Below are 26811 nucleotides of genomic sequence, written 5' to 3'. Positions count from 1 at the left end.
TTCTCGCAACCCTCTTTTATTCAACATTTCTTATCCCCCAAAGGGTCAACAAGAAAAAAACCCATCTCACAGGCACGGCGCAAGTGCAAACTGCGCCAACCCAGCCACGGGAGGGTAGAACAACAGCATTGTTCATCTAGGGAAAAAAGTTACAACCACAGCTCGAGAAATATCGCACACGTGTGGCAGGAAAAAAAAAAGAACAAGTTAATTTATGCCTATTGTCTCGACTCGTGTCACAAGGTTGACTCTCTCTGTGCCATGAACTTTGTCTTCGTGAAGAGAGGCGAATGTGCCAGAAAATGGTAACACACACACACAGACATTCCCTGCCCTTTGATTCACAAAACAGTCTTGCTCTCTCTCTCACTGGCTCACCGCTTCACCAACCACCTAAAAAACATAGGGATCATTAACTCCAGGGGCTTCCCTAACATGCCTACCTATGCCGAGAAACAAAGCACACAAAGGGTGAAACAAATACGACAGATAAATAAACAGCACCCTCTTCCGAGCTTGCTCATACAAACTTTGCTTATACACAAAATGGGCCGCACATAGAATACACAACTCTTGAATGGGTTCTCAGCCTATTTGCATCTCTCAACAGATAAACAGAAAAAAGAGAGAGAGAGCACACGGGCACAGAACACTGCAACCAAAAAAGATTGTCACATGACTTCACGCTTCACCGGAGCAAAGCTCAAGCCGTAGTGAACAAAAGCGGTTCAATGGAATCCAACTATGCATCCGTGCTTACAGATCATTATAGCACTGCATAATGTGCAATACTTTTCCAGACATAGGCATTGCAGAGCACCTAGAAGTTGCCTTTGTGCACTGACTTGGGATGACCGAGAAAAGCAAAGAAAAATGTTGCACAGAATAGATTGTAAAAAGGAAGTGTGAAGCATAAAATCAAAACCCAATCATACCTAAGAAACATAAGGATCATTAATTCCAGGGGCTTGCCCTGACACACGCCTAGCTATGCCAGGAAACAAACACACAACAGGTGAAGCAAATACGGCAGATAAATAAACGGCACCCTCTTCTGAGCTTGCTCATACAAACTTTTAAAAAGTTTTAGCCTTTAAACAGCTTCACAGGTTGTACAGAAAATGCATGATGCTTGCAACACAATCTATTGGAAGTTTCCGACAGCTTTGCAAAAATGCAGCTGTGGTCACGATCAGCACTCAAGCTGCAACATTGGACTCATCTCAAGTTCAGCTTAAACTTCTTTAAAAAGAACCTCATAATTTTTTTATCTAAAGAAGAAATTCTAGGAACTCTTCTTTCATAAAGGTCTACAATGGTCTAGTCACATGTTAAGATGTTTGTTTACTGCCTGTAATAAGCCCGTTGATCAAGCAAAGCGAAAAGCACTGTTAGGCGTGTACAAAAGATGCCCCAAGCCAAACGATATGCAAAAACAAAATCCTCTTTCACTCAATAGTCTACATGCCCAAGGGAACTGGTGTCAGCAGTTGACAACAGTGCAAATTTGCACGAAAGAACAGGTGCAAGTAAAAAGGGTTGAGATGAACCACATCCTAGCTTGGCTTCAAGGACTTGACATCATACCTTCACCACTTAGGCACTACTACTTGCTTTTTATCTCCTCCATACTGGATTCTAACAACGTGCAGTTGTATACAAGTTCAAAAGAAAAGTTCGGCAGCACAATGTCTACGGCGCAGGCAAGATGCAGGGGTTTGCATAACGCAGAGCACTTTAAAAAGTCTTACAGGTTCCAAACTTCCCCACTCACTGCCTCCTTCTGCATCAATCTGGCTCTGTACAATAGTTACTGGTCCAACATGTTTTCCACTATAAAGGAAAGCACAAAGTAAACGCAGCGCTAATGCGGGTTCTTCAAGATAACAATACTAGCATGCCAGCAACAGGCACAGAATTGAAACCACAGAAGGCTGGTGCTGACGCAGCTCTACTCAGGACTGCACTGCACGGTTGAGGCCAGCATACAGATGTCTCAATGCCGAGTCTGAAATGAATGCCTGACTTGTGTGCGAGGGGGCAAAAAGGAAAAACAACAACAGTGAGCTGCGATTTTCCTGCACTCATTAAAATCTCAAATGACTGTGCATGGAAGTTGGCAAACACCGCTTAAACCAAGCTTTTACAAAACTCGTCAAAAGACAAATGGTCACAGAACTATATTAACAGAGGGAAAGAAACCGATTGCATGTAGAGTTTTGAGAATGTACTTCAAGAAAGCCACTGTGGGAACAAAACTATAGTAACAAACAACTAACAGGAGCCTCCAAGTGGGCTGTGTTAGTCTCTAAGACCACGCTCACGTGTTGCATGAAGAAGTAAATACCTTAAAGTTAATGATACTTGACTTTCTCCAACAGCATGATCACCAGCAGTACCTTGTTATGGAAAAGATGCCTTTACCTTTAACTGTCTCAGTTTAACTAGCTTAACTGCTGGCTCCATGAATGAAAAACCATTTTGGACCAAGTTGCACCCGGAGAAGTAGAACAGCCACACAAGTCCAAACACAGGAGTTCAATCAAATGCGGCATGAAGTCCATTTCTACGAGGCGAAGAGACAAGCAAGACTGAGACTACGACAAGGCTCAACAGAAAATAAACGGGCAACCAAAAACAATACAAATTATCAAATACAGTAGATCAGAAGCACGTAAGAATAGAAAATTCGGGCTCAAGAAGAGGAGTCTTTTCAAGAACAAACAAATCTGCAAGCATGGGCGGCACAGAGAGGAGGAGACAGTCAGTGGTGTTTCAGCTCCGAGGCAATTTTGTAGTTGAGGATCTTGGTCCAGTCAATTTTGGTTCGCGTCAGTGGCAGTTGTCGGCGTAGCGCCTTGAATGTCGTGTCCGACATTGCCTGGTAGTTTTCGGAGATGGCAGTCTGAGAAGTAAAACAAAAAAGATAGGAAAGGTTTGCTACTTGGTATGACAGCAGCAATAAAACATTAGAATGCTTGTAGATGTCGCTGTGATTGGCCCTTTATGTAATTGTAAAGTTAGACTTCCCGTGAGGCACGTTGCCAGGCTGGTGGCAGCGCAGCCATTTTTTTGCAATCAGAGTGTGTGGGTGCAGCTTTCTTTCTTTTTCTTTTTTTAACCTTCACGTGGTTCTCATGATGACAGCATGCGCAACAGACAGGCTCTGGCATGTGCAGCTACCACCTCACTTTCATTTGAACCAACTATTAGCCGTTTGGGCAAATGTGCAATGCAGAGAATGGCACTCTCAAATTAGAAAAAGCGGTATAGCTACTACTGTTGCTCTTCAAGGTCATCGGTGAGGGTTACGGGTTGCAGAGAGCAGCAAGGACCCATTCTATAAGGCTCTCAGCTCTACCACGCCCAACAAATATATCACCGCGGCGGAACAGATGGAGAACAGATCAACATTTTAATTGGCAGTGTTTACAAGTCTTGCGTTCAGCACAATTAACGGCAATGTAGCAGATGCTAACAATGTTAAAATTAAATTATGAGGTTTTACGTGCCAAAACCACTTTCTGATTATGAGGCAAGCCGCAGTGGAGGACTCCGAAAATTTCGACCACCTGGGGCATTCTTTAAGGTGCACCTAAATCTAAGTACACGGGTGTTTTCGCATTTCACCCCATCGAAGCTAACAATGTTGCTTTGTCACCAGGATGATACAAAACTTGGAAATGTAGCCACGTTACATGGAGCTGGACACAAAAGTTTACGAGCCACAATTTCCACACAACAAAATTGAGTTTCTGCTCTGTTAAGGCAGGGCCCTTTTAACATAATGAATCACTGTAACAAGAACTACTACAGATTGAAACTTTGGTTTCAAGATTATGTGGTCAGGCTTTCTGGGAATTCACCTTTTTGCAAATTATGCGCCCAGTAAACTTAGTTAACCTTACTTACTTACTTTAAACCAATTGTACTTGTTTGTATGTGGTAGGTAAGAACCATGGCAAAGCTCTGCAGCAGCATGCTCGAGTGACTGATTGGTAATTTTTTATTGTTTCCTTCACTTATACAGAACTTGCAAACACTGAGTGGAACCATGGCCCTAAGCTACAGTACACCCGACAGACCTAGGATAAAGTTGCGAAGCAAGGACACAGGATACATTTCTTTTTCTTTTCCGAGTGCAGCTAGATCCTTCATATTCACTGCTGCACATTGATTTAGACTGATGAACAATGAACCAGTTATCGTTGCCCATGGAACCTTTCATAATTGTAATGCACTGTGACCCCATTCTACCTATGCGCATTATTTCAGTATGTCCAGTTCATTGTTTGTGAAAAAGGTCCCAGAAACCATAGCAGGACAGATAAGTCAAGCCCTGAATACACACGCACTGAGAATGCCAAGAACCCTGCGTGTATTTATGTAACCAAGTTTACTGCCAATTTCATTCTGCTTACCAAATCTTGCATACCACAGCAAGAGAAATGGCAGAGTAAATAAACCAACCAGGAAGCACTGACTTGAAAATGTTCTACAAAGCGATGCAAAAAAACTCACCTGATACTCGTTTTCTGCATCTTCAACAATCTGCACGAACTCCTTTGCAGCTTGCTGCTCATTCTGGAGACAGGACATGAGTGACAAGAATTCGTTTTACAGTGGAATGCACAACTTAATGCATGGTAATATGTAACATACATTAGTTTTTCTTTCAATTCCAGAAGCAACACAATGTGGTTAGCACAGCCAGGAAGCAAACTAATGACACTGTGACAAAAACCATAATGCTGCACACACTGAGCCAATGAAGTGGACAGCACAAGCAATATACACAAAGAAAATGTGAAAGAAAGTATTATCTCGGTAAGCAGAAATCATTTAAAGGGATCCTGAACTACCCCTCAGGTTTGGTGAAGGAACGCATACAGCGGACAACAGCACACACTACTGTGAACATGTCTTTCGGGAAGCAGCGTAGACTTTCCAACGTGGCCGACATGTACCTCGCAGAACAAACTTAAGCACTTGTTAACAAACCCACAATCTGGTCAAAGTGCCATTCATTTGTTAACTGTTTATTCACCGCCGAACCTCTGATGGACTTTGCTGAGTAAACAAGCTGCATTTGGGCTGAAAATTTTACTTCCAAGAAACTTATATGGTTGTCTAAACCATATTTTTTGCTACAGCACCCTGATAAACTGATACCAACAGTGCACCATAAATTTCATTTATTAGAACATTTGGTTTTAATTTGTTCTTTGTGATGCACTCATTTCCATCACTCCAGCCCAACAACTCCACTGTGAGCACATAATACAACCCTTGATTCAACAAAACTCAATTTAAGTGCTTTCGATTACTTGGCACACACAGCAGAATGCCACGGATACATTCCTAATTCACGCGTTTTCCCAGGTATAATGTCACTGTAGTCCAGTCCCATCAAAGGTCTCACAGACATGTACGCATTGAATCCCCTTTCAACACACTGTTGTTCTCGCACGGTATAATGAGACTTTGGCGTATAATTACAAGAAAAATATCAAGTGCCCAATCTATAACACAAAAAATTTAAAAGAAAAACTTCAACCACATTAGACAACCTAGCTGCACATCTACAACTATCATCAATGCGCGCTTTCGACACACCACAGTCCTGGCGGCAATTTCTTAAACTTCTGGCAGCTTACAGTGTGCTGTTTGGCATTTAGACTGTGCCTGCATGACGGCATGCCCATTTGGCGACGAAGTCAAGCATAAAAAGCTATATTTTGGTTTTAATACATCGACGGCATGGTCGTCGGCCATGTCACCTCTGCCTCCTCAAAACAAAAACTAGCAAAGCCTAGTCAATCCCATAGTCGCTGACCACGCCCAAACTACAGGGCAAGCCAAGTCACTAAGTGTTGAATGCAGCATAGGGTGCATTTGCTGTTTGTTGTGCGAATTCCATGTGTACAATGTTTGTTCATTTATAAGTTAAATAGTGAGACAGTCCTGGGTGACTTCTTCAAGCACTTTCAAGTGACGCCAACTCAATTCTCAATGCCTGCATCATCGAGGGTGGTGAATAAGTGAGTGAAGCACTTGACAACGACTGTGTCAGCTCAGCCGATTTCTGTTGTTGTCGGGGGACGAAGATTTCGTGCATGCTTTGCCTGTAATTTCGCCTACCTGCAGCGGCAGCATGATTGTCAAAATACAGACTGACCAGGTAACAGGTGAGCATATGTGTGCGCAGGAACATGTTGACAAACTTGGGTTTTAACCTCCGATAATCATTTTTGAAGGTGCTTTCAATTTCATAGCACAGAACACATTCACAGGCGACAGCAACGATGGTACTGGGCCTTTTCGATTTTCGGAGTTCTGGCCACTGGTAGCTATACAGCAGCTAGTTAGTTCCTCTCTTGATAGGAAGTAATGTTGGGACAGCTGCCTAAGGGATAAACGTAAACACGGTCTGTGCACACTTGACGTAGTCAGCCCATTTATGTGTGGCCCAATCGGAAATATATACAGAAAAAACTAGTTAATTCAACCCCCATTAATTTGGAAATTCAGACCAGTATTTTGGTTCTAGCCAAAGTGCATGTTTAGTCTATGTGACCAAACATTCGTTAATTTGGCAGGATTCAACCGCGCACCAGATAATTCCGACAAATGCTGATGAATGCCCCGGCACGGAAGTGATGTAAAGGCAGTGCTAGAACCGTTTCAGTGAAACCGAAATGTGGAAGGCATCACCATGGCATGGCCATCGTCATCAGTTCGTGCGACAACTGCAGCATCACTGAGCATTTTTTTTTTTTTTGTCTTTGTTCTCACTACTCGGCTGCGCCATTTTCCCTGTTGTCACTGTAGGATCCACATCACCTGTTCCAAGTTTTTTTCTTCCATTGCTGCTTTGTTGTGCATGCCGTATCACTATAAGCTACTTGATGGCAACGCCAGCAAAGCGACAGAAGTACGAGGCCAAGGACTTGGCGTCTAAAATCGAAATCTCGCAAGCGTTGAAAAATGGTGCACAGTGACAAGACGTCGTGAAAAGGCGCGATGTGAAGAGAAGCGTGTTGGGCACATATGTGAAAAACGGAACACCAGATCCTGCAAGCCTTTGCAGGGAAAAAGTCTCATGCTTCAAGAAAGCGGCTACGAACCGCAACTGAACCTCAGCTGGAAAAGCTTTGTTTCAGTGGATGAGTGACTATCGCCATGTGCCTCTGCCTTTGAGGGGACCTCTGATAATGGCAGCAGCGGAGAAATATGCAATGATGAATATTTATTCATTCAAGGCTTCTGAAGGCTAGTTCGCGAGGTTCCGAGAGAGGCACAGGGTTTTCTTCAGAAGTGTGCGTGGGGAAATGGGCAGTGCTGATGAGCATGTGGCCCCCGTACGGAAAAACGCGCAGCTGCTTCAGCACATTGCTACATGTCACCCAAACGATGGGTTCAATGTGGATGAGGCGGCGTTTTTTTTTTTTTTTTTTTTTTAACAAGCTTTTTCTGAACAAAATGGTGACCTTTATGGGAGACTTGCACGTTGGTGGAAAAAAGTGGAAGCAAAGAATATCTCTGCCTCTTGCAGCCAATATGACTGGGACGGAGCGTTTGTTATGCTCGTCATTGGGAAGGTGCGAAACTAGGGTTGCCAACCGTCAAGTGGAGAAAATTGGGATGGGAAGAAGGGGGGGCTGGCGACGCGACAACCAACCCCCACACAAATGATCAACCCTTACAACGCTACCAAGTTAAACAAAATTTTTGTTGCGATTTACATAAAGAAACACGACAAAAACGAAACCGCCTTTATGTTTATGACAATGCATCAGATCATTAGAAAAAAAAGTGTAAACAAACTGCCAGGCATTATAAAAAGAAAATCTGGTTTATTTTTGTTATCCAGCAGAAAAAAAGAAAGCATAAGTTAGGACATTTGGCCTTCGCAACTGTGTCAAGTCAGGACGTGGGACATCTACTCAAAAGTGGGGACTGTCCCGCTAAATTCAAGGTCGTTGGCAACCCTACTCAAAATCTTCACCATTGCAAAAATGTCAAAAGCCTTGGTGTCAAATATGGGGCGAACAGGAAGGTTTGGATGAACTCAGGATATTTTTCGAGGCTGGCTGCAGCAGTTGGACTGGCAATGAGCCAAACCTTTCCAAGGGCCGCAACATAATAACGGTCCTTGACAACTGCAATCCACATAACCGCACGCTCAAACTGAAAAGCATCAAAGTTGTTTTTTAGCCCCCTAATCCTACTTCTGCTCATCAACCCATGGACCAGGAATCGAGTATGTGAATTCTAAACAAAAAGTGGATGATTTTGTTCTCCGAAGCTGGGAAGCGATGCGAAGTGGACATTCTCAGCATGGTGCACATCGTTGCTCACGTGTGGAAGGACACCTTCACAAGTTGTCGCCGACTGTTTTTTGCACAGTGGTTTTCTTAGCCCGAGCATGTGGCAGTAGCCGAATGGTGGCGGCCGAGTCCAGTAATGATGACTGCTTGAGCTCTGATGCCGTCTTGCCAGCTGATGCGACACTTGCCGACTACATCGCCGGGTATTAAGTTTTTTTGTTGTGGTCCAGCGAAAATCGTACTAAAGGGCTTCTGCTGTATACATAAAACCCACAAGAAAGATTTTATCACAGGGGAGCCAAGAGAAATCTGCCCCACAGCACAGCTACGCAGTCTTGAATGCAGCCTGGTGGTCACATAATGAGGAAGACTCAATTCCACCATGTACCTACATCTTGCTTAAAAACACCTCGCTTATAAACTATATACAAAGTGGAGTGACTGCAAAACTGCACTCCCATGCAATTACGCAATACAAAGTGTAACATGGCAGCTACTAGTTATTTATCTTATGCATTACAGTCGACAACCGATACTTTGGACACCACAGGGAACGTAAATAAGTCCAAACTATTGAATGTCTGAAAAACGAATGTATAAAAAAAAAAGACCACCTTATTTGCATTTTAAGGCCCCTGTGCACACAACAAGCGGTCAATGTGTTGCTGCACGCACTTCCGCTTACGTGCAACAAAGTCTGCCTGTATTTCTGCTAGTTCTGAGTTCAGCTGCACACCGATGCAAAGACTGCAAAGGCTGGAGTCAGATCCGCATGTGGAAGGCTCTGGAGCACATGGCACATCATTATCAGAGTCGTTGTTTGATGGTGGGAGAACTTGCTCAATTATTTCATCACTGTTCAGTTCAGCCCACGACAAAACCGTGCTGCCGACGTCTGCAAATGTCTTCAAACGTAACGGCGGCAGGAATTACACATTAAGCCTATGGGGCCATTGGCAGTGCCGCAAAGCTGTCCAAATTACCAAGCATGTATGGATTATCGGTGTCCACTTTATCAGTCAGCGACTGTATACGCATATCCCACTCCTGTAAAGGCCCAGAACTGGGTTCGCGGTATCAACGAATGAAATGAACATATTGATCAATTTTTTTTTTGTTGTTGTTCTTGAATTTGTGCTGATGGTACCCGTTTCTAGACATAATTTACATCTCCCATAGCCGGTAAGAATTTGTGCTCAAGGTTCGCTTTGTTACTGCAGGGGGCGCAAGAGACATGTTCCAAATGACTTGATGGTGGTGCCCTATATATGTGTATACTGCATTTACTCGATTGTAACGCGCACCCTTTTTCCGTTACCAAAGGAAAAAAGAAAGACGCCCTCAATAGTAACCCACACCCATTTGCCACGACCTAAGAAAAGTCCTTTACAGTACCGTGCACCTCATTATTTCATACAGGATGACAACTTTCTCTCATTTGGAAAAGCAAAGATTTACCCCAATGCACTAAAATTGTGATAAATAAAGAAAGTCTCAATCTCACCCAAAAGGCGAAGCATCGATTGCGATAGCAAATTGGTAGGCAGTTATACAAAAAGTATAGTAGTTTTATCATCCGCGTAAACTTTTAAACATTTGCTTGCTAATTAACAAGCATGGTGTCACACGCGCACAAGCAAACATGAACATGCCTCATTCAATGACCACAGAAATTTTTTATTAGCACGCTGGAGTGACAAAGTACGGCAGCAGGAGCGAGCGAATTGACCTTTGTGTGGCCTCTCGCTTGAATGTGAGCATATGCAGAAAACGGTAAGACGGTGGACTAACCTTAGCACATGTACTACAGCACATGGAGGAAGCTACGGCAGCTAGGCATAAGCTTGGCTCAAAGTGTGTACGAGGCTGCCATTTTGAAATGCCGATGGCGATATGGTAACACAGATTCGGGGTCACACTCGATTCTAACGCACACATAATGTTTGGACCCATTTTACCGGAAAAAAGTGTGCATTAAATTCGAGTAAATACGAGTAAATACGGTATATAGCAAAATTGGGGTCCCCGTGTTGTTGCTGCGACATACTTCTGAGTCACAGCAACAACTAGGTGCAATTGCTCCTTGCTGGTGAGCTCAGGTTAGCTCGACCGTGTTCCAAACAATGTCCCCTTCAGTTACCAATGCTATTCACACGCTGCCCGACAAGGCCTGCAATAAGCAGATAGCAAGAGGGCCTACCGTGATGTTGAGGGTGGCTTTGATCTCCTTGGAGCTTACTAGTTGGACATTGCCATCCTCGTAGTAGTGCACCTGCACAAAGCAACAAAGACACGTTAATTGGGTAGGCTTGCCTTGTTTTGTCGAAAGCTTCAAACAGGCTCACCCATGCGATGACTACTTTTGGCAGGCGTTAACACTGCTCGACAGATGGCATCAAGTGTTACAAGTAGTGGCACACTACAAGTTCATCATTCACGAATTTGCCACTGCCTACACCACATGGCTCATAGGAAATTTAAAGCAAAAAAGAACCTGCTTAAATTCTGGATTTACAAAGTATCCAATTATGAGAATTCTTCACACGTACAACTGGCCACGAAAGCTTACGAGACACGGGTTCCAAGATAAATTTGATTTTCTGCACTGTTAGAGCATGGTGCTTCTAATTTAATGAATAATTGTGCCGGTCGCAAGAACTGCTAGACTCTTGAAAATATCTACACCCCTTGGGGCTTATCTTGATTGATTGATTGAAAACTATTATTCCACCGAGCTGGGGTGCCCGCCACTTAACCTACACGCAAGTAGAGGGGGAGGACGGAGCAGTCCCCGCGCGTTGAGGACGGTGAGTCTCCACGGCCTCAACGGCTTATCCCACAACAATAATCGTCGTCTGCCTTGCTTGCATTTCCTTTCTTGAAAACTCGGACCTCATTACTTTCCGGTCAAGAATGCTGTGTCACGCTGATAACATGCAAGCCGTTCAGTATTGGAAGTATACTGGGCTGGCAGCGTCGAAGAAAGGAAATGTGGGCAAGACTTGACAATTATCATTGTGGCAGAAGATACAAAACAGAGGGTATAAATTTTTTTAAGAGTGTACAGGCTGAAACACTGATCTTGAGGCTATGCTCCCAGGCTTGGCAGGAATCCAGATTTTTATCAATTCCTGTGTCCCATAAGTTTGGTGCCAACTGCACCTCACCTGAACTCTGTATTTTCACATGTATAAGATTGTTTCATAAATGCCAATTCCAGCTGTGCGCTGAACATAAACTTTTTTTTTTAGACTTGCTGCTTCACAGCAATCCACAGCGCACTGCCGTAAGCTGCACTCAACAGCAGCACAAACTGCATTGCCATAAATCTGCATGTCAATGCAAAACTAGCTGATTGTTAAGCTTTTCATTGCAGGAAAGCTACACCATACTTCCAAACTATCATGTGATTGGTTGCTTGAAGCTACGAGAAAAGACCGATGTGCGTCTAGGAACGGCACCCCGAAATAGAGGCTGCCGTGAATGTTGTTGTCATCCCGTGGATTCTTCCACTGGCGAGGCAGTTTGATTTTCTAGTGTAGTGTGGCTGCTGTGAACAGATCTGAATTGCTTTGCCATCAAACTATCCCTTGAGCTGCCAATACTTGACTAAGCAGAGCCTATTGGGCCTAATGACCTAGGCATCACAGCCGTGCTGAAAATTCGCCGCTGGCCGATTTGATAACAGGCTGCCAGCCATCAAAGAAAAGCCTGTGGGTAACCTAAATGATGCTCAGTGAAGCTGACAACTCAGCTATTTGTTATTGTATTGAGCACCACTTGTGTGATCCACTCTCTTCCTTGTGTTACACGTTTGTTAGAGGCGTGCGAATATGTGAATATCGAAATTTAAATTTTGAAGCAAACCAAATACAGTGGAACCCCAATTAAGCAACAATGAGGGGGCCACGGAAACGCCATTGTATAATCCAGATGTCGTACAATTGAAAAATTAAGAATATTGGCAGTGACACTCAGTCTTGCCCAAAAAGTGGGCATACACTGCCTGAATAAGCCTGTGGCACGAACCTGCACTGCTCCAGGGAAGGTATATTACAGTTCAGTCCACTTATAATGATATCAACAAGAACGAAAAATCTGATTGTTATAACCGATCATCATTATATCCGGACTGCTGTAAAAAAAAGAAAAAAAAAGCTGCCGAACATACCTTCGTAGTTCCAAAACCAAATTTGCTACTTGCGATTAAAAATTGACATTGTAGAAAGTAGGCTGTGGAAAATGAAAAGTTTATTTATACCTCTAAACAGCATGAGAAGCATTAGGCGAGCTGGAATAGTCAGAAACCTTTCCTTGCTTTCGCAGAAGCTTCAGGTTCACAACCTCGGTGTGAGTACTGGCAGCTATAATTTAGCTTGCATGAAATAAATGAGCGACTCTATCGACGACAGTGCACTTAGCGTGAATATTGGGACCGGATTCAACGACAGGCCATCGTCAATCTCGTCACTGCTGCGGCTGTCATCGCCTCCATCGCACAACGCCGCCGTCTGTCACGCCCCGTCGGAGATTCTTCGCAGAACGAAACAGCGCTATCTGCCCTCCGAAATTCCTCCATCAAAGCACCAGCCATTTTATCGGCAGCAGCGACGTGCTCCCAAAGTTTGGTAACGTCAGCGGCTGCCACTGTGTTGGTTTCACACATAGGGGTTTCGCCCTGGTGCACAAAGCCCGCCTTTCTGTTGATCGGCATGGTCACTGGTTCTACCCTTCATGATCGTGGCGTTCCTGATTTTCAGAATCATCAATATCGACTGCGCGAGCTCGTATTTGGAGTCTTGCAAAACTCGCAGGTTGTTCTCAAGCGACAGCTTTCTGTTTTGTCGGCGCACCTACTGCCCCTTCTGCGGCGCATTTCCACGGTCATTGAGGAATGCTTTCTTTTTTTTCTTCTCTTATCTGGACACTTACCGGCGATACGGATGCAAAGCAGCTGGCGCAATCTTGTGGCACGTCGTACCTAACTTGCAATGCTCTCCATGGCTTTGACAATCGGCGCACTGGTGGGGCACGGTGCACGATAATGGCGGCAGATACGAACTTCTGCAGGCTAACTTTTCACACCGTCTCGGTTAAGGGGAACTTAGCAACGCAAATTTAATTATTATTCTGCATGGAAAGCGCCGCCCCATGTGCAAAATTTCGATTGTTATATCCAATATATTGCTATATGTGGTATTGCTATAAGTGGGCTGCACTATAAATTACATTAAAAAAATAACCAAGCATTTACCTGGAGGAGGTGTGAGCGAATCCTCATTCTCACCTTTAAAAAATGAATCAGTGATCTTTTTCTGGACATTTGCCCAGCCACAACGCACCAACTCCTCTCAAGAGCTGCAACATCTAGCAAGTCCCCGACATCGACACGTGCACAAACAAACTGTCAAATGTTGTCGACGCTTCACAACATGTCTGCGTAAGTTGGAACGGACACATAAGTCAGAACGAATGGACAATTCGGAAACAAGTTCTCATCGTTTAGTGTCGTCATCTGAGGTGAAGGCATCTTTCCTTAGGCGGTATTCATGGGCGATCCCTTTCGGGGATGGTTTCACTTTCATAAAATTTCGTGTGACTCGGCACCGAAAGCATCCCTGACGAGTGCCGTATTTACTCGAATCTAGGCCAGCCCCTATTCTTAGCCGACCCCCGAATGTCCGAAGCCAGCAAAAATTAAAAAAACTTATCTCGAATGTAAGCTGAGCAAAAAGTGAAGACAGCCTTCACAAAATGAAAACAGTATTTGCTTAATATGAACGTGCCGAGCTCACTCTATGTCATCATCGCTGCTAGTTTCGTTCATATACTTGAGGATGCGCGTAAGCTTGGGTCCGCACGCCAATGTATGCGCAGACAGTGCAGCACGGCTCGTATGCATCGAAACGCGGCGCAATCTCAGCAAACAGCTCCCCTCTGTTATCGCACCGCTTATCTTCCTTATTGCTATCATTTCCTCGTTGTGGCACACGGCGCACACAAAAGGCGTCTCCTGTTGCCTCCATCCAACGACAGACATTTTTATCATCTATGCTGAACTCTCGCCCGGATTGAACGTTTCATGACACCTCTGCAGCTAGCACAACCTTTAGTGTGTGGCACAGCCCGTTTGGTGTCATTACGATAACGCCACGCCGCACGCCGATACTTAGTCACCATACCACACCAATACGGCACAAATAGAAACAGCGACATCGCTCGTGTACTTTGGTTGGCTACTGGCGTGGCTAGTAGTAGCTGTGATACAGACTTTTCTAGATGGCACTAGCTATGCACCATATTTATCATTTTCAATAAAAAACTGCCGTATTTTTATAAATCCTCGAATCTAAGCCGACCCTAGAGCTTGGTACAAGAATTATTCTAAAAAAAAGAAAGCTATCGGCCTAGATTCTAATAAATGCAGCATTTTTGGTACTGTGCCAAGCTCCTGGTTAGCGCCAAGAGCACTAACGGCCGCATACTTCCGAGGAGTTTGGTACCGGGACGAGCCAAGTCTCGCGAAAGCGAAACTATCTCCACAAGTGATCGCACGAGATCACGTCACTTTTGAGCTAGTTCGAGATAAAGTACTTCTTATAAGGCTGCAGGACCCTTTCATTCAGGGTTCGTACCAAGCTACTGCAAGGATCACGGAGATCTTCCGACTGGCCTCGCATTTAAAGAGGGCCTCCCGCTGGTCCTGCTATCCCCGAATGGTTGATGTCGGGCCGCCTAGCCATGGAGGAGTTTCCCTCTTTTTCGGCCAACAAAATTGCTCATCTCTCGAAGCGGGAGTCATATCGAATGCGCTATGTCATCACAAAGTCACAAATAAGCGGAGTCGAAGCACGAAAGGCCACAGGGTACTGCAGCCCCTTGACTGTAACACAAGTACAGCGAAAATGGCGTTGATTCCAACAAAAAAAGAAGTTTTGACTAGGGTCAACTTGTCTATGGATTGGATCGAGACTTAAAAGTACAGGTTGTGAATGTGACACTAAGAACCGCAGAATATAGGATATTTGTTTTAAGATTGTGAATTTTGCAGTTATTCCAATGTAATGCGAGGGTTGAATTTAAACAACGAAAATAATGAAAAAGAAACTCCCCTTACAATTGAGTAAATACGGTATTGCACACCTGTTATCAGCCGGCTACAGTGTGCTCACGTGCCAGCGTGCATTTACTTAGGGCTTCTTTCTTTTTTCTCAGATGGTACCAGAGAGGCAGGGTCGGTGTAAAATTGCATTGTATAATTGAGGTTTTTAATACGTTATTTCCATGGGGGATCTGCCGGGATTAAACCAATTCGTCGTAAAATGCAGGTCGTCGCATGACTGGGGGATATATACAGTCGCTGACTGATTTTTCGGACATGATCGATTATTCGTTCTGCTTCGCGGCACCGCCATTCGCCCCATGGACCATAATGTGTAACAACTAGCTAAAGTTCGGACACCTTGCAACCTCTCGTCTGATTTTTCGGACACTCCTTCAGCCAACTCGATCGAGAGCACCATGCACCGACTCTTACTGATGCAAGGTTCGACTTGCTGAACGCCATTGTTGTTTTGAACGGAGCCTCCTTGCTGCCCCACGAAGCGGCGCTACTGCAAATCCCCGCTCCTCATCATCGTTTCTGGCTGGTTCGTGGCTACAGCAGTTCTGGTTTGTTTCTTCGTGCACGATGCTGCGAGCACGCCACGTTTTTCGTTTGTACGACTGGTGTCGGCGTGACAGCATGGTGATGTTTGCTTTGTGTGCTTTGTTGACGTTGCGGTGATCCAACGTGGCATACGGAAACATTGCGTCAAGTGTGTAATGGCGCCGACAGTGCCCGCGCAGACTGTGCTGGGGAATGTCGGCAAGCAGGTGCCAGGAGGCCTAGGATTTGTCGCCTTCCGGTGTGCTCCCTACCGATGCCGAAAATGTTCTGCCAAGACCTGCGCATGTGGTTGCATTGCGATTCCGGACACCGTCTCGTTTGACAGTTTCACAGCTGCTGACACTGCTGCACTGACACGCGCAGAACTAGACGGCGGCGAGATCATTCGTCAGGTTTCTGCTACACCGCCGGACGATAACCCCGAGTCGGAAGATGACACACTATGTGCTACGCTGCCGCCACATGCAGAGCGTGTACAAGCTGTGACTGTGCTTTCAGCCGCCTATAGTGACCGTACGACCCTCTCCGAGATTCAGGCTTATCTTATTGCGCGTAAACCAAACAGCATGCAACGGCGCATTCACAATTTCTTCAAGCCTACTGCCGAGCGCGAATAAGTGCGTGGAAATAAAGCATTTCCTTTTTTTTTTCTTGATCTGCTTTTTCGGACACTTGTTTATTCGGACATTTCCGCAGTCTCCGTGAGGTCCGAATAAACGGTCGGCGACTGTAATCAAGGTTCCACTGTAATACGAATACCCCTTTTGTGTGAGAGCTCCATTCTCAGTCTTCTCTATGGGTGAAAGCTTGACCAGCCGTGGTTGATATGAGCCGCGTGTGCACCTGCTATTCACGGCTGTGGTAGGCAGTTTGCAAGGTACGTTTGCGAGGCTTACAAATCCCACATCTTTCACCAGTCAGTTTTAGTCTGTCATACACGCATGAAAGGCACTTTTTCTGCCTTCAATGAGCTCTATGGGCAATTTTCCTAATTTGCAAGCACGCTTCTCTGCACCGCACATTCGCCCCAACTAATGGCAGCACCGGTCGTCATTCAAATGAAGTGCCAGCTGCACATGCTGGGGCTCGTCACTCAAGCATGGTTTCATCCTGAGAACCACGTCTACATTGTCTTATTCATAATACAAGCAATCTGTGCTTGTACACGCTGTCTGCAAAAATGACTACGCCACCATTATCTGGGCAAATTGCCTCGTAGGAAAGATGGCACTACAATTATTAAATGGTTCTATTGAGAGCTGTATCGCCCGCAAAACAATGAGTGTAAGAATGCAGCCCTGCATCACCACCTGAGAGCTACAGGAGCTGCTAGATGCCTTTGCTGGATGTCAAACAAAAAGACATTTACCTGAACTCTGACGAGTCCTTTCACATCGGCTGTGGCAGCACCGGAGGGAAAGTTTACTGTCCAGACGCTTCTCCAACGACCATTCCTGGTGATCAAGGGCAGAAAAAGAAAATCACACATTAGGTTTTTGTCTGTGCTCAAACAGTGCTTCAGACACTAAAACTAACTATATTCTAAACTGCAATCAATGTGAGTGTGCGGGTATTTGGTGTTTAGTGGCCAAACAATGACTGAGGTCATGCTATGCCATGACAAGTGTTATGGATGTCATATTTATTTTCTCTGTGCAACAGCATCAGATTTTGAACTGTCTGATAGGATGATGCTATGACCATGACAGATTTTAGATGATGTAGTGTAATGTGGCTGGAAAGGGGACGAAAGTTTGCTGCCTGTATACGTACCTAAAACATAGGGAATAAAGCTATGCATGCACAAGCGGTGAGGCGTTGTAACAATGTTCATCACTGACAATGACAAGGACCAAGACACTGCACGTAATTGCTTCAATCTTCTGTGCTTATGGAGCGACTAAATCTTTCCAGGGTAGCCTACTGATGCTAGAAATTTGAAAACTCATACAGGCATGATGATAAGGAAGAAATTTTAAAGGATTCTTTTTTAACTAGAGAGTGACCCAAGTTGGTGCAATGGTTTGTTTCAAACAGGGTTCCCTCAGCAGAGCAGCACGATGCCCTAATGTTTAGGAAATTATCCACATGTTGAAATCTGTGCTTTACATACGTAGTGTTGACTGGCCTTCACGAACATGATCCACGAGATGAGGCCACCAGAAACAAAGAAATGGAAGCAAAACAACCAGACCCGCACGCACAACCACACCCACCAGAAGTTCTGTGCCTGGAATTGGTGGTCTTCAAGGCAGGCGACTAGCGACAACTCCTGGGGACTGGGGCTGCGGTCGAAGACGGCGCACGTGCCGTGCCGGTAGTGCTCACGCGCGTACTGTGTCCACACCTCCTCCAGCGCAGCCCGCCAGCTCTCGCCGTGGCCCTCGGGCAGTCCGGCACTGCCATCCCCGCTGGAGCCCGGCGGATGGCTCTGGTAGTCGGTGGCCTCCTTGCGGAGGTGGTCGTACCGGAAGGACTGCCGCGTGCGCGGGTCGTAGAAGCGGCCCTCGCCAAGGTCATTGTAATGGGTGACGAGCGCCTGAACATGAAGAGGTAGATGACCTTAAGAGGAGGCGTTAGCTGGGGACCAACTCTGACTTCTTTATTCAAATACATTAGAGGTTTATTATTGACAAAGACAGTTTAACAAGTTTATAAATGCGCAAGACTGTACTATGAAAAGATACTGCAGTTCCACAAACTGAACCTGTTTAAGCATCTGATTCAGGCAAGCTTTATATGTGAATTTACAGCTAACATGAAGTTGTTACAATGTTTACAGGGAGGGGGGGGGGGTTGCAAATGCCCTACTAAAAATTTTAAAATATACTTTAGAGCGGCATATCAATACATCAATTTGGCCTTCCATAGGTGCTTCTGCACGTGTAGTTTACAGGGTTGTGATATTTTTTTTATTTCTCGGCTGCAGAGTCGCAAGTCTGATGCTGCAGTGTTTCTAAATTTGGCACTATTTGACCATTCCTGTTATAAACTGACAGTCTAAATGCGAAATTTGCTCCTAACAATTGGTAGATTAAAACTTTTATTAATGTCATAAACCTAATCAAATTCGGTGCAGTCGAGGACAAACAGAACAATTTTTTTTATTCCCATTAATTTCTATAGGAACTCATGAGGTAAAGCTTCTTAAGCAACGCGATCAGCTGGAGAAGTATGCACTTGCCTTGTGTTCGGAGCCTTCAATTTCAACTGGCGTCAGCTGATCCTTATTGTACTGTGCAAATGCACTGAAAAATAAGAAGAAAGTAAAGAAAAAGAAATGCAAGGAAGTTTTCCCAACCACTATTTGAACAGCAGTTGAAAGACACACTGAAAGTCAGGAACATACAATAAAAGGCCCTCGCCATGTTTTATGAACAGCACCACCTGTTGACTTTACTAAAAACTGGCTAGAGTAAGCTCTCAGAGGCCGGATATTCGTAGTAGAGCACTACACATGAAAAACGCCACATCTGCCGAGAGTTCAACTTGAAAGGGCTTTTTTACACTTTGTCACTTACATTTATAACATACTATAGAAAAACTAAATTTCTCGTTAATGAATCGTAGCTAGTTTCGAATTCAAACCCCTCCTTACCTGGACGCTTTTTCTTTGAGCAGGGTGTCATTGTTCAGCAGCAGGCGGACGTCGTTGAACACCTCGTTGAATTCCCCGGGTGGTGCTAACTGGATGAAGTCAGACACTATGCGAACCTGCATAGAAATGTTGACTCTTAAAAAACTCCGGCTTTTGGCCAAGTCAACAGTGCAATGTCTAGGGCCACATTTTATTCGTGACTGAGAGCACCTCCCAGATAAGCTGAAGCTCATAAACACTAGACTCTGTATTAGTCTTCAGGCCATCTGCAACGAACATTCACTTTGGCTTAATTGGTTGTAAATAAGTAGTAAATACGTCATTGAAAAAATCTTGCCAAAGCTTCAAGGCTGTTATTTGTCTCATTGACAGCCTTTAAATAATGCTTAAGCACATGATGCATGCACCTAGTGGTTAGTGAATATGATGCAGGTCACAGAGCATTGGTTCAGAGATTTTCAGTACACCAAAGAGCCGCACTGCTCCCCCATGCTCTGGATTCAGAATAAAAACTGCAATTCTCACAAGCTTTTCGTGACCCTTCAATCTTATTTCATGTAAAATTTTGCACCGATGCTGTGTTATACCTAGATTATCTGAAGCTATGCTTTTTATACAGTAATGAAATTCATTGTAGTTATTAGCCTTTAAGTGGCACTGTTGAACTTGAGCCATTGCTAATATGTTGAAAGTGCTATCAATACATGCCTGACCATCCTATATGCAAATTTAGGTTCATTTATTTACATAACACCATCAAAAGCTATTGACACACACCAATGGCAGCATTGCAAGGACGTTTTTTTTGTGTGTGTGTGTTGAACATCTAGCATGGGAGTTAATTGTAGCAAACCATGTTCAAACCAGTTTATTCAGCTGAACATAACACAAAATACAACTAGCGTAAAAAGTTTACAGACTGCGGCTTCTGAAAAGATGCGATTCCCAAGCAGTTCGTAAATGTAGCCAGTAAAACCATATAACACCATGTTCACATATTCACGTTCACAGGCTGCAAATTTGAGAACCAGGTAACATTCGCAGGCTGCAGAAACATTCAATTTTTTTCTCCCGAGATCCTGCCATCTGTAAACGTTTGACGTCAACTGTGATAAAGTTGGCATATAAATTAGGCAGTTTTGCCACCAGAAATAATGTTTTAGCGGTGCAAAGAAATGTGAGACAACTGCAATAGCAATCAGAACTGCAGTCTCGTTGAGAGGGCCTGTGTATTTTCCAAAAACTATCAAACTGACATTTATGAGGTCTCGGGCACTAAACTAACATCCAGTCACTTGGGAAGATTTGATGTCATTTGCATTTCTGAACAGAGTACTCGCATTGAGCCCACATTCTGTAAACTTGACAAAATTTGAATAATTAAAATTCTTAATCCAGTCTGCAGGCACGTTTCTCATAATTCTGAAGATGTAAGAAAAGTTATGAAAAAACATTTTCAATAAACAGAATCACCTGGCCCCTGAAGAGGTTAATTTAGTTACATTGCCTTTCATTCAAGCAGTTAAAAACTTGCACTAAGTGCAATGCGGCTACGGACATAAAGCAAGATTATAAGCACGACAAATGGGAGTCGGCAATCACATTATCACAAACAACTACAATGATAGTGTTGCCAAAAGATGCCGAGCCGGACATTCCAATCGTGTGCTCCTCCTGGAAATGTATGGAAACCCTCTCTCCCCTCTTCTGAATTGACTTTTGTCAGCACAGTCACAGTGTTTGTGTAGATGTTAGTGTTGTCTGGTACCACGAGTTAGCCATGTCAGGTTTCGCAGACTTCTTTAAATAGCTTCCCGATTTACGTCAGAAGCCAAGATACACCTAGCATGCATTTTGAACCAGCAGCATAAAAAGGTAACTTCATTTTTAGTTGTGCACTCAATGAATCGAGGCTGGGTGTCATCTATTCAATAAAGAAATAAAAACAACAAAGCTTTTGAGTCTACTTCTTTAAAGAGGACCCTGAAAAGCTCTTGAATCCTTGTAAATGCAATAAAAACAAATATGTGACAACAAATTGACATGGACAGGAGATGTACCACATACATTATGTTTTAACACCCTGGCTCGGTTATGCCAAATGATTCATTTTGTGCAAGACTCGTACCATACAGCTACAGATGTGCTCACAAAGTGATATTGGCCCCAACGAGGCTGAGCATGTTGGAAGTTTTTACCTTTCTGACATCTTGAAATGAAATGTTATGACAGCTTTGACATACCGTATGTGAAATCCTACCAATCGAAAGAAAAACCTTTGGTGCCTGTACGCCAACTACTCAAAGTGAAAAAGCCAACTTCAGCCTGGAGCACCACATCTGTTGACTGCTAAAAGTAAAAGGTGAACGTCACATGCATGTAAGCTGTACATGTGTTGGACAAGAACATTAAAGTTCAGCACACAACAGAATGTCCACCTTACAGCTGTAAACCATCAAAGTGACTTTTAATGAAGCAAAACACAACCATATCTGACATTGTGAGAGATCATCGATTTAGCAGAAACACCTGCTAGTTAGATTTGGAAGATTAGTCATGGCCAGCATTGTTTATATAGTGCCCACTGAAAGATGTACCCATAGAGTGCAGGCTCCTGTGTCTATCGCTTGAGACCACTTACTACGCAAGACAGAAGCGAAACAAGTTATCCCAACTGAGAGTTTCCTATGCATTCCTCTACAATGAAAAGTGAAATGTGGTACATTTGCCATTTAGTGAACATAAAAGTTCTAGCGTTCGGCTTTTCTAAAGGACTGCGGAAATTATAAGTGAAAGTGGAATTAACTAATTTAACGCCACTGCCACTTGGCGAAAAAGTATAACTGCTTAAAAAGGAATCGAGCGCTTCGGATGCAGTTCAACGAAGCAACACTGTCTACCCAAGAAGAAGGACCAACAGCATCATCAACATAGAACACTTGTATTCATTTTATAGAGATGTGGTCCATGTATGCAATCATAGTGTACAGTATGTCTTTAGCTCCCCAACAAGTTCACTCTGAGGCCTGAGCCTGGGTCGTTAAACTTTGCCGGATTTAAAATAAAGTTGTTTCCATCCATGTAAACACAAACACACACACACATCCACACACCAACACAGGATGACAAACACAAGTTCAATTAGACATGCTTGAGCTATGTTTACTACCTTCCTCCTCACACGGCATCAGAGACTCTCTCTACTGCAAGCCACACGCCAATGTGGCGGCCCTCGAGAGGCTGCCTTTAAAGGAGCCTTTTTTTTTTCTTTTTTGGTCTGCAGCCAGGAAGTTTACAGAGTCTTGCAACTTCCCGAAGCAGCGAAAAGGCACCGCTGAGAGCGCACGAGGCGAGATAACGCCGACCGTTCAGGGCGCGCGGCTGAGTGCTACGGAGAAGGGTGCGCGTAAACGCGAGAAGTCTCGGCCGACAATAACAACGAGGAAGGAAGGTCAAACGAACAAACAAACGACAAGCAACGAACGACACGCCGCGCTCCGCCGACGCCGTAGGAATGCAAGCGACGCGTTTTGCTCTTCGCCCACCCAGCCGGAGCACCCCGTGCCACGTTCGTTAGCAGGATACGGTCATGCTTTAGCGAACACGAAGAATGGGTCGCAGCAGTCGGGAGCAACTACACACGTGCCACAAAGATCGGGCTAGAGAATTGAAAAAAAAAGGAAAGAGAAACAAAACAAATAAATATGAAGCGATAAAGCAGGCGACGATCGCTCGTTCCAACGTGGGAATGACGCATCGCGTACTATACCACTACACTACCATGCAGCCACAGCCTGCAGTCACATAGGTTTTCTGTGGTCGTCGGTGCAGCCGACAAGCAAAAACGTTCCATTTCGCGGCGAATTGTGGCGGTCGATTTGGAGCAGCATTTTTTTTTTTTTAATCCTTCCCGCAGGTGCGATTCAAACGCATGTTCTCGCCTGCTTGACTGTTGCAAGAAATCGCGCATCGCTGGCTGATTCGGAGCAATGCGAAACCATCGAAGAAACACACTGCACGGCGTAGCGCATCAACCAGACGACAGAATCAAACGGATAATATCGGCTATCACATTTCCGGCGTTCTTGTGTGTTTATCAAACCCAACTTAGAGGGGCGTTGCACAGCAGCCGCGATGATTCAAAGGCTGTGCCGCGGTGAATCAGAAGCGCACATAATTCACGGGGAAGCCCAGCAAGATCGGGCAAAGCGGCGTTCGCGGAAGAAAGAAATGAGTTCAACGACGCCAGCTTTAATACACCGTCTGCTCGTGACTATGTATGGGGCGATGTGGGCCGCCTTGTCACGAACTTCCTGTCACAGAAGCTGCTGACGCGCTACACGCCATCAAAAGCAAATCGTCGTTGACAGGGTACTTAAACGATGACGTCTACGGTCGAAATCGGAAGTGAAAACACGGCAAGCGGGTTACCGATAGTCCCGTAACCTGCAGGAGCCTGTTGAGGCCGCAAGCATCACACTAACCCTGTCCAATCATGTATCGTGTCTAACATTTACACACAGCTAAACACTGACGTTGCGAGGGCGTTCACTTGCAATGTGTCGTACGCCGAAGCAATGCTTGCGTCACAGATTATTTCAGCCAAACGTTCCGGCCGATACAAAACATGCGCGTTGTTGTGAAGAATTTTTTCCTCTCTAATACAGGTCAGCGCTGTAATCGTGCACCTGATCAACCAGATCGAATACGTGAGAGGTCGCGGGGTCGTTAAAATGCGATGTCGCCTGCTATGAGCACACCAAGGCACGTTCGTTCAACCGTCGCCCGTGTGCAAAGCGCAACCAGCTACACATTTCGAAATGCAGAGATTTGCCTGCGCACCTATTTTCCCATTTGGGTTCGAGCAATCGTAGCTAACTACAGTGCTATTTATAACACACTTATTTGCAACGATGCTTCGCGGTCAGACGTTGAGCGTTGCTCCCTATGACTAGCCTCGTGCACCACGACGTCTTTGCACTTGAACAAGCACCGCTACTCCAGCTACGCCGACCATAGAGCTCTCAAGAGCGATAACGCTTCGTCGTAGCGGACTTTGAAATGCCGACAGGAAGCGTCTGAACGACACGTTCACTGCGCTCGCAAAACGCCCGCCGACGCAGCATCGTTCCTAAACCGGTCCGCCGATGGCATCGCCGATCGCTAAACAAAAAGCGCTAGTTCCTTTCGATGCATAACGTTGTCGGCAGCTCCCGTCTTTACACAAACTCCGGCGAGTTCGCGATCCGCACGGCACACCTGTCGTCAGGAGCGAGACGAAAAAGCGCGAGCTTCCTTCGGTTGTTTGAAAGCGAGCACCCTGCGATGGACCGCTCCGAGTTGGGATCGGCCCCTCTGCTTTTTGCTGTTTTTTTAAGCCTAACCCACCGAAGCTAAGAAAACCTCGGCTCGAAGAGCCGCACGGGACTGAAACGATTCCGAAATGAAGTGTGTCCTGCCGCTCTTTCTCCACGAACAAGCGAGCCGGAAAGACATTGGCAACAGTCACCGTAGCACTGCTCGATAACTGATATCACCGGTGATTGCTGCTCCCGGAGTGTCGGCCAAGCGCTGTCAAAAGTTTGTCACGCGCCGTCAGACCCTTGACTGACCAAGACTACCGGTCGCGCTTGGTGCTCGGCCCATAGTCGAAGAATTCGCACGCAGTGTAAACAATGAAGAGGCGTAATAAAGTTGCTAGAAATACCTTTTCTTGGTCGGATATCGGCTCATCGTAGTCAGACGCCATCTTTACACGCCTGCGACCGAGGGATCATGGGATCGCACGACATCCTGCGTGCGTCGTCGTAGAGGCGCTGCAGATCAGTCACAACAAATGTTATTGTTTGCGGCTTTTGTTCGAATTTATTTAATTGCAAGTCACACATGTGAACACTTGTGGTAGTTTCTTTCTTATTTGACTGCATTAAGAAAACCACAGTGTTTCTGTTATATATTCAAACCGAACGTTAATACTAACTGATCGTGCAGTTGAAGTATCGTTACAAATAATGTTTCAAACATTTCATTCCTGTTAACATACTGTATAGTTTTGACCTGTCACGAAAGTAAGCAGCTTCAACAGACAAGCGAGCACAACTCCTTTGGCGGATAAATTAAGTTAACCAAATATTAGCCTTTGTATGCGTGTGTGAGTGTGTGTGTAGAATAGAACCAACACTGCGCTCATTGCGACGAAAAGATGCCTCCTGTAGTCACATCAACGGCTGCTGTTTTCATTTTCGTTTCTTTACAGATAGCTCTCAAATTGCGCGAACAAATGCAACTGTTCAAGGAATGGGAAACAAATGTACGAGGTTTGCGCTGCTCGTCGTATCCTCCTCACAACGATAAAACAAACAAGATACAGTTTATAATAGGCGCTGTGCAACTTCTTTGCAACGCGACGAAGCTCTGCATGTTGAAAAGCGGTACCCAGATTACATGACCAAGCAACCGTTCCCTTAGAGCAACAGAAACAAACCTTGAGTCATGAACACGATGTTCTAAAGACGTGTTTCTGTCTCTCGAATCGCTTCCACCGCATTCAACCAGCAAAATTATAGCCTTAAAGATCCGCATTATAAATCTAGAGGGCGCCACACTATAATATGGCCTCCGAGATTATGCAAACCTCATTAAACCAATGCCTTAAACTCAAAGGCTTTTGTATTACAGCGAAGCCTTCGCTTTTTCTCGGAAAAGTAGAACGCACTGTGTGCGAGAAAAAATGCATGAGGGAAAGCTGAGTTCGGTTTATTGCACCGAATCTAAGAAGTCGCAGAAAAAAACGCTCAAAATTCGATAGCAAAATGCCCATTGGTCTTTAAAAATTAAATTCTGGGGTTTTATCTGCCAAAACCATGATTATCACGATGAGGCAGCCTTTAGTGGGGCCTCCGCATTAATTTAGCCTTCCTAGGCTTGGCTCGTTGGCGGCAAGTTACAAGTGTTACAATATCAACGATATGCTACGGCGGGAGCCCAAAACAGTCTGTGATGGAATGTTCGATGCGTTTATCACACCATTGCTTGGTCCCAAAGGCAGTCCGAACACTGAACTGCTTTCTTTAGAAGTTCACTGATGTCACTTCTCAGTGCTACATGTTTGGCGTGTATACACCCGCATCTCGGAGCTCACTTGGTTAAGCCCATGCTTTCTGGATTCTGCGGGGCCTGTGACCTAACGCCACGCTAAAGATACCTACAGACCG

At 44.8% G+C, this 26811-nt stretch overlaps 1 protein-coding gene across 1 annotated transcript; it reads right to left on the bottom strand.

The window, feature by feature from the left end:
- On the bottom strand, nucleotides 1-25402 carry cpa (F-actin-capping protein subunit alpha). Its single transcript, XM_075669392.1, has 8 exons — nucleotides 25305-25402; nucleotides 19598-19713; nucleotides 19184-19247; nucleotides 18216-18538; nucleotides 17369-17453; nucleotides 10531-10602; nucleotides 4522-4584; nucleotides 1-2905 (listed from the first exon to the last, which is right to left on the bottom strand). Exons 1-8 carry the CDS (start codon nucleotides 25344-25346, stop codon nucleotides 2765-2767), a joined length of 906 nt encoding a protein of 301 aa, XP_075525507.1. The 5' UTR covers nucleotides 25347-25402; the 3' UTR covers nucleotides 1-2764.
- Between the last annotated feature and the right edge of the window lie 1409 nt (nucleotides 25403-26811).

Source organism: Dermacentor variabilis, chromosome 9 (genome assembly GCF_050947875.1).
Source record: "Dermacentor variabilis isolate Ectoservices chromosome 9, ASM5094787v1, whole genome shotgun sequence".
Taxonomy (NCBI): domain Eukaryota; kingdom Metazoa; phylum Arthropoda; class Arachnida; order Ixodida; family Ixodidae; genus Dermacentor; species Dermacentor variabilis.
Note: the sequence above shows the minus strand (reverse complement) of the source record. Positions and strands in the feature narration are given on the sequence as shown.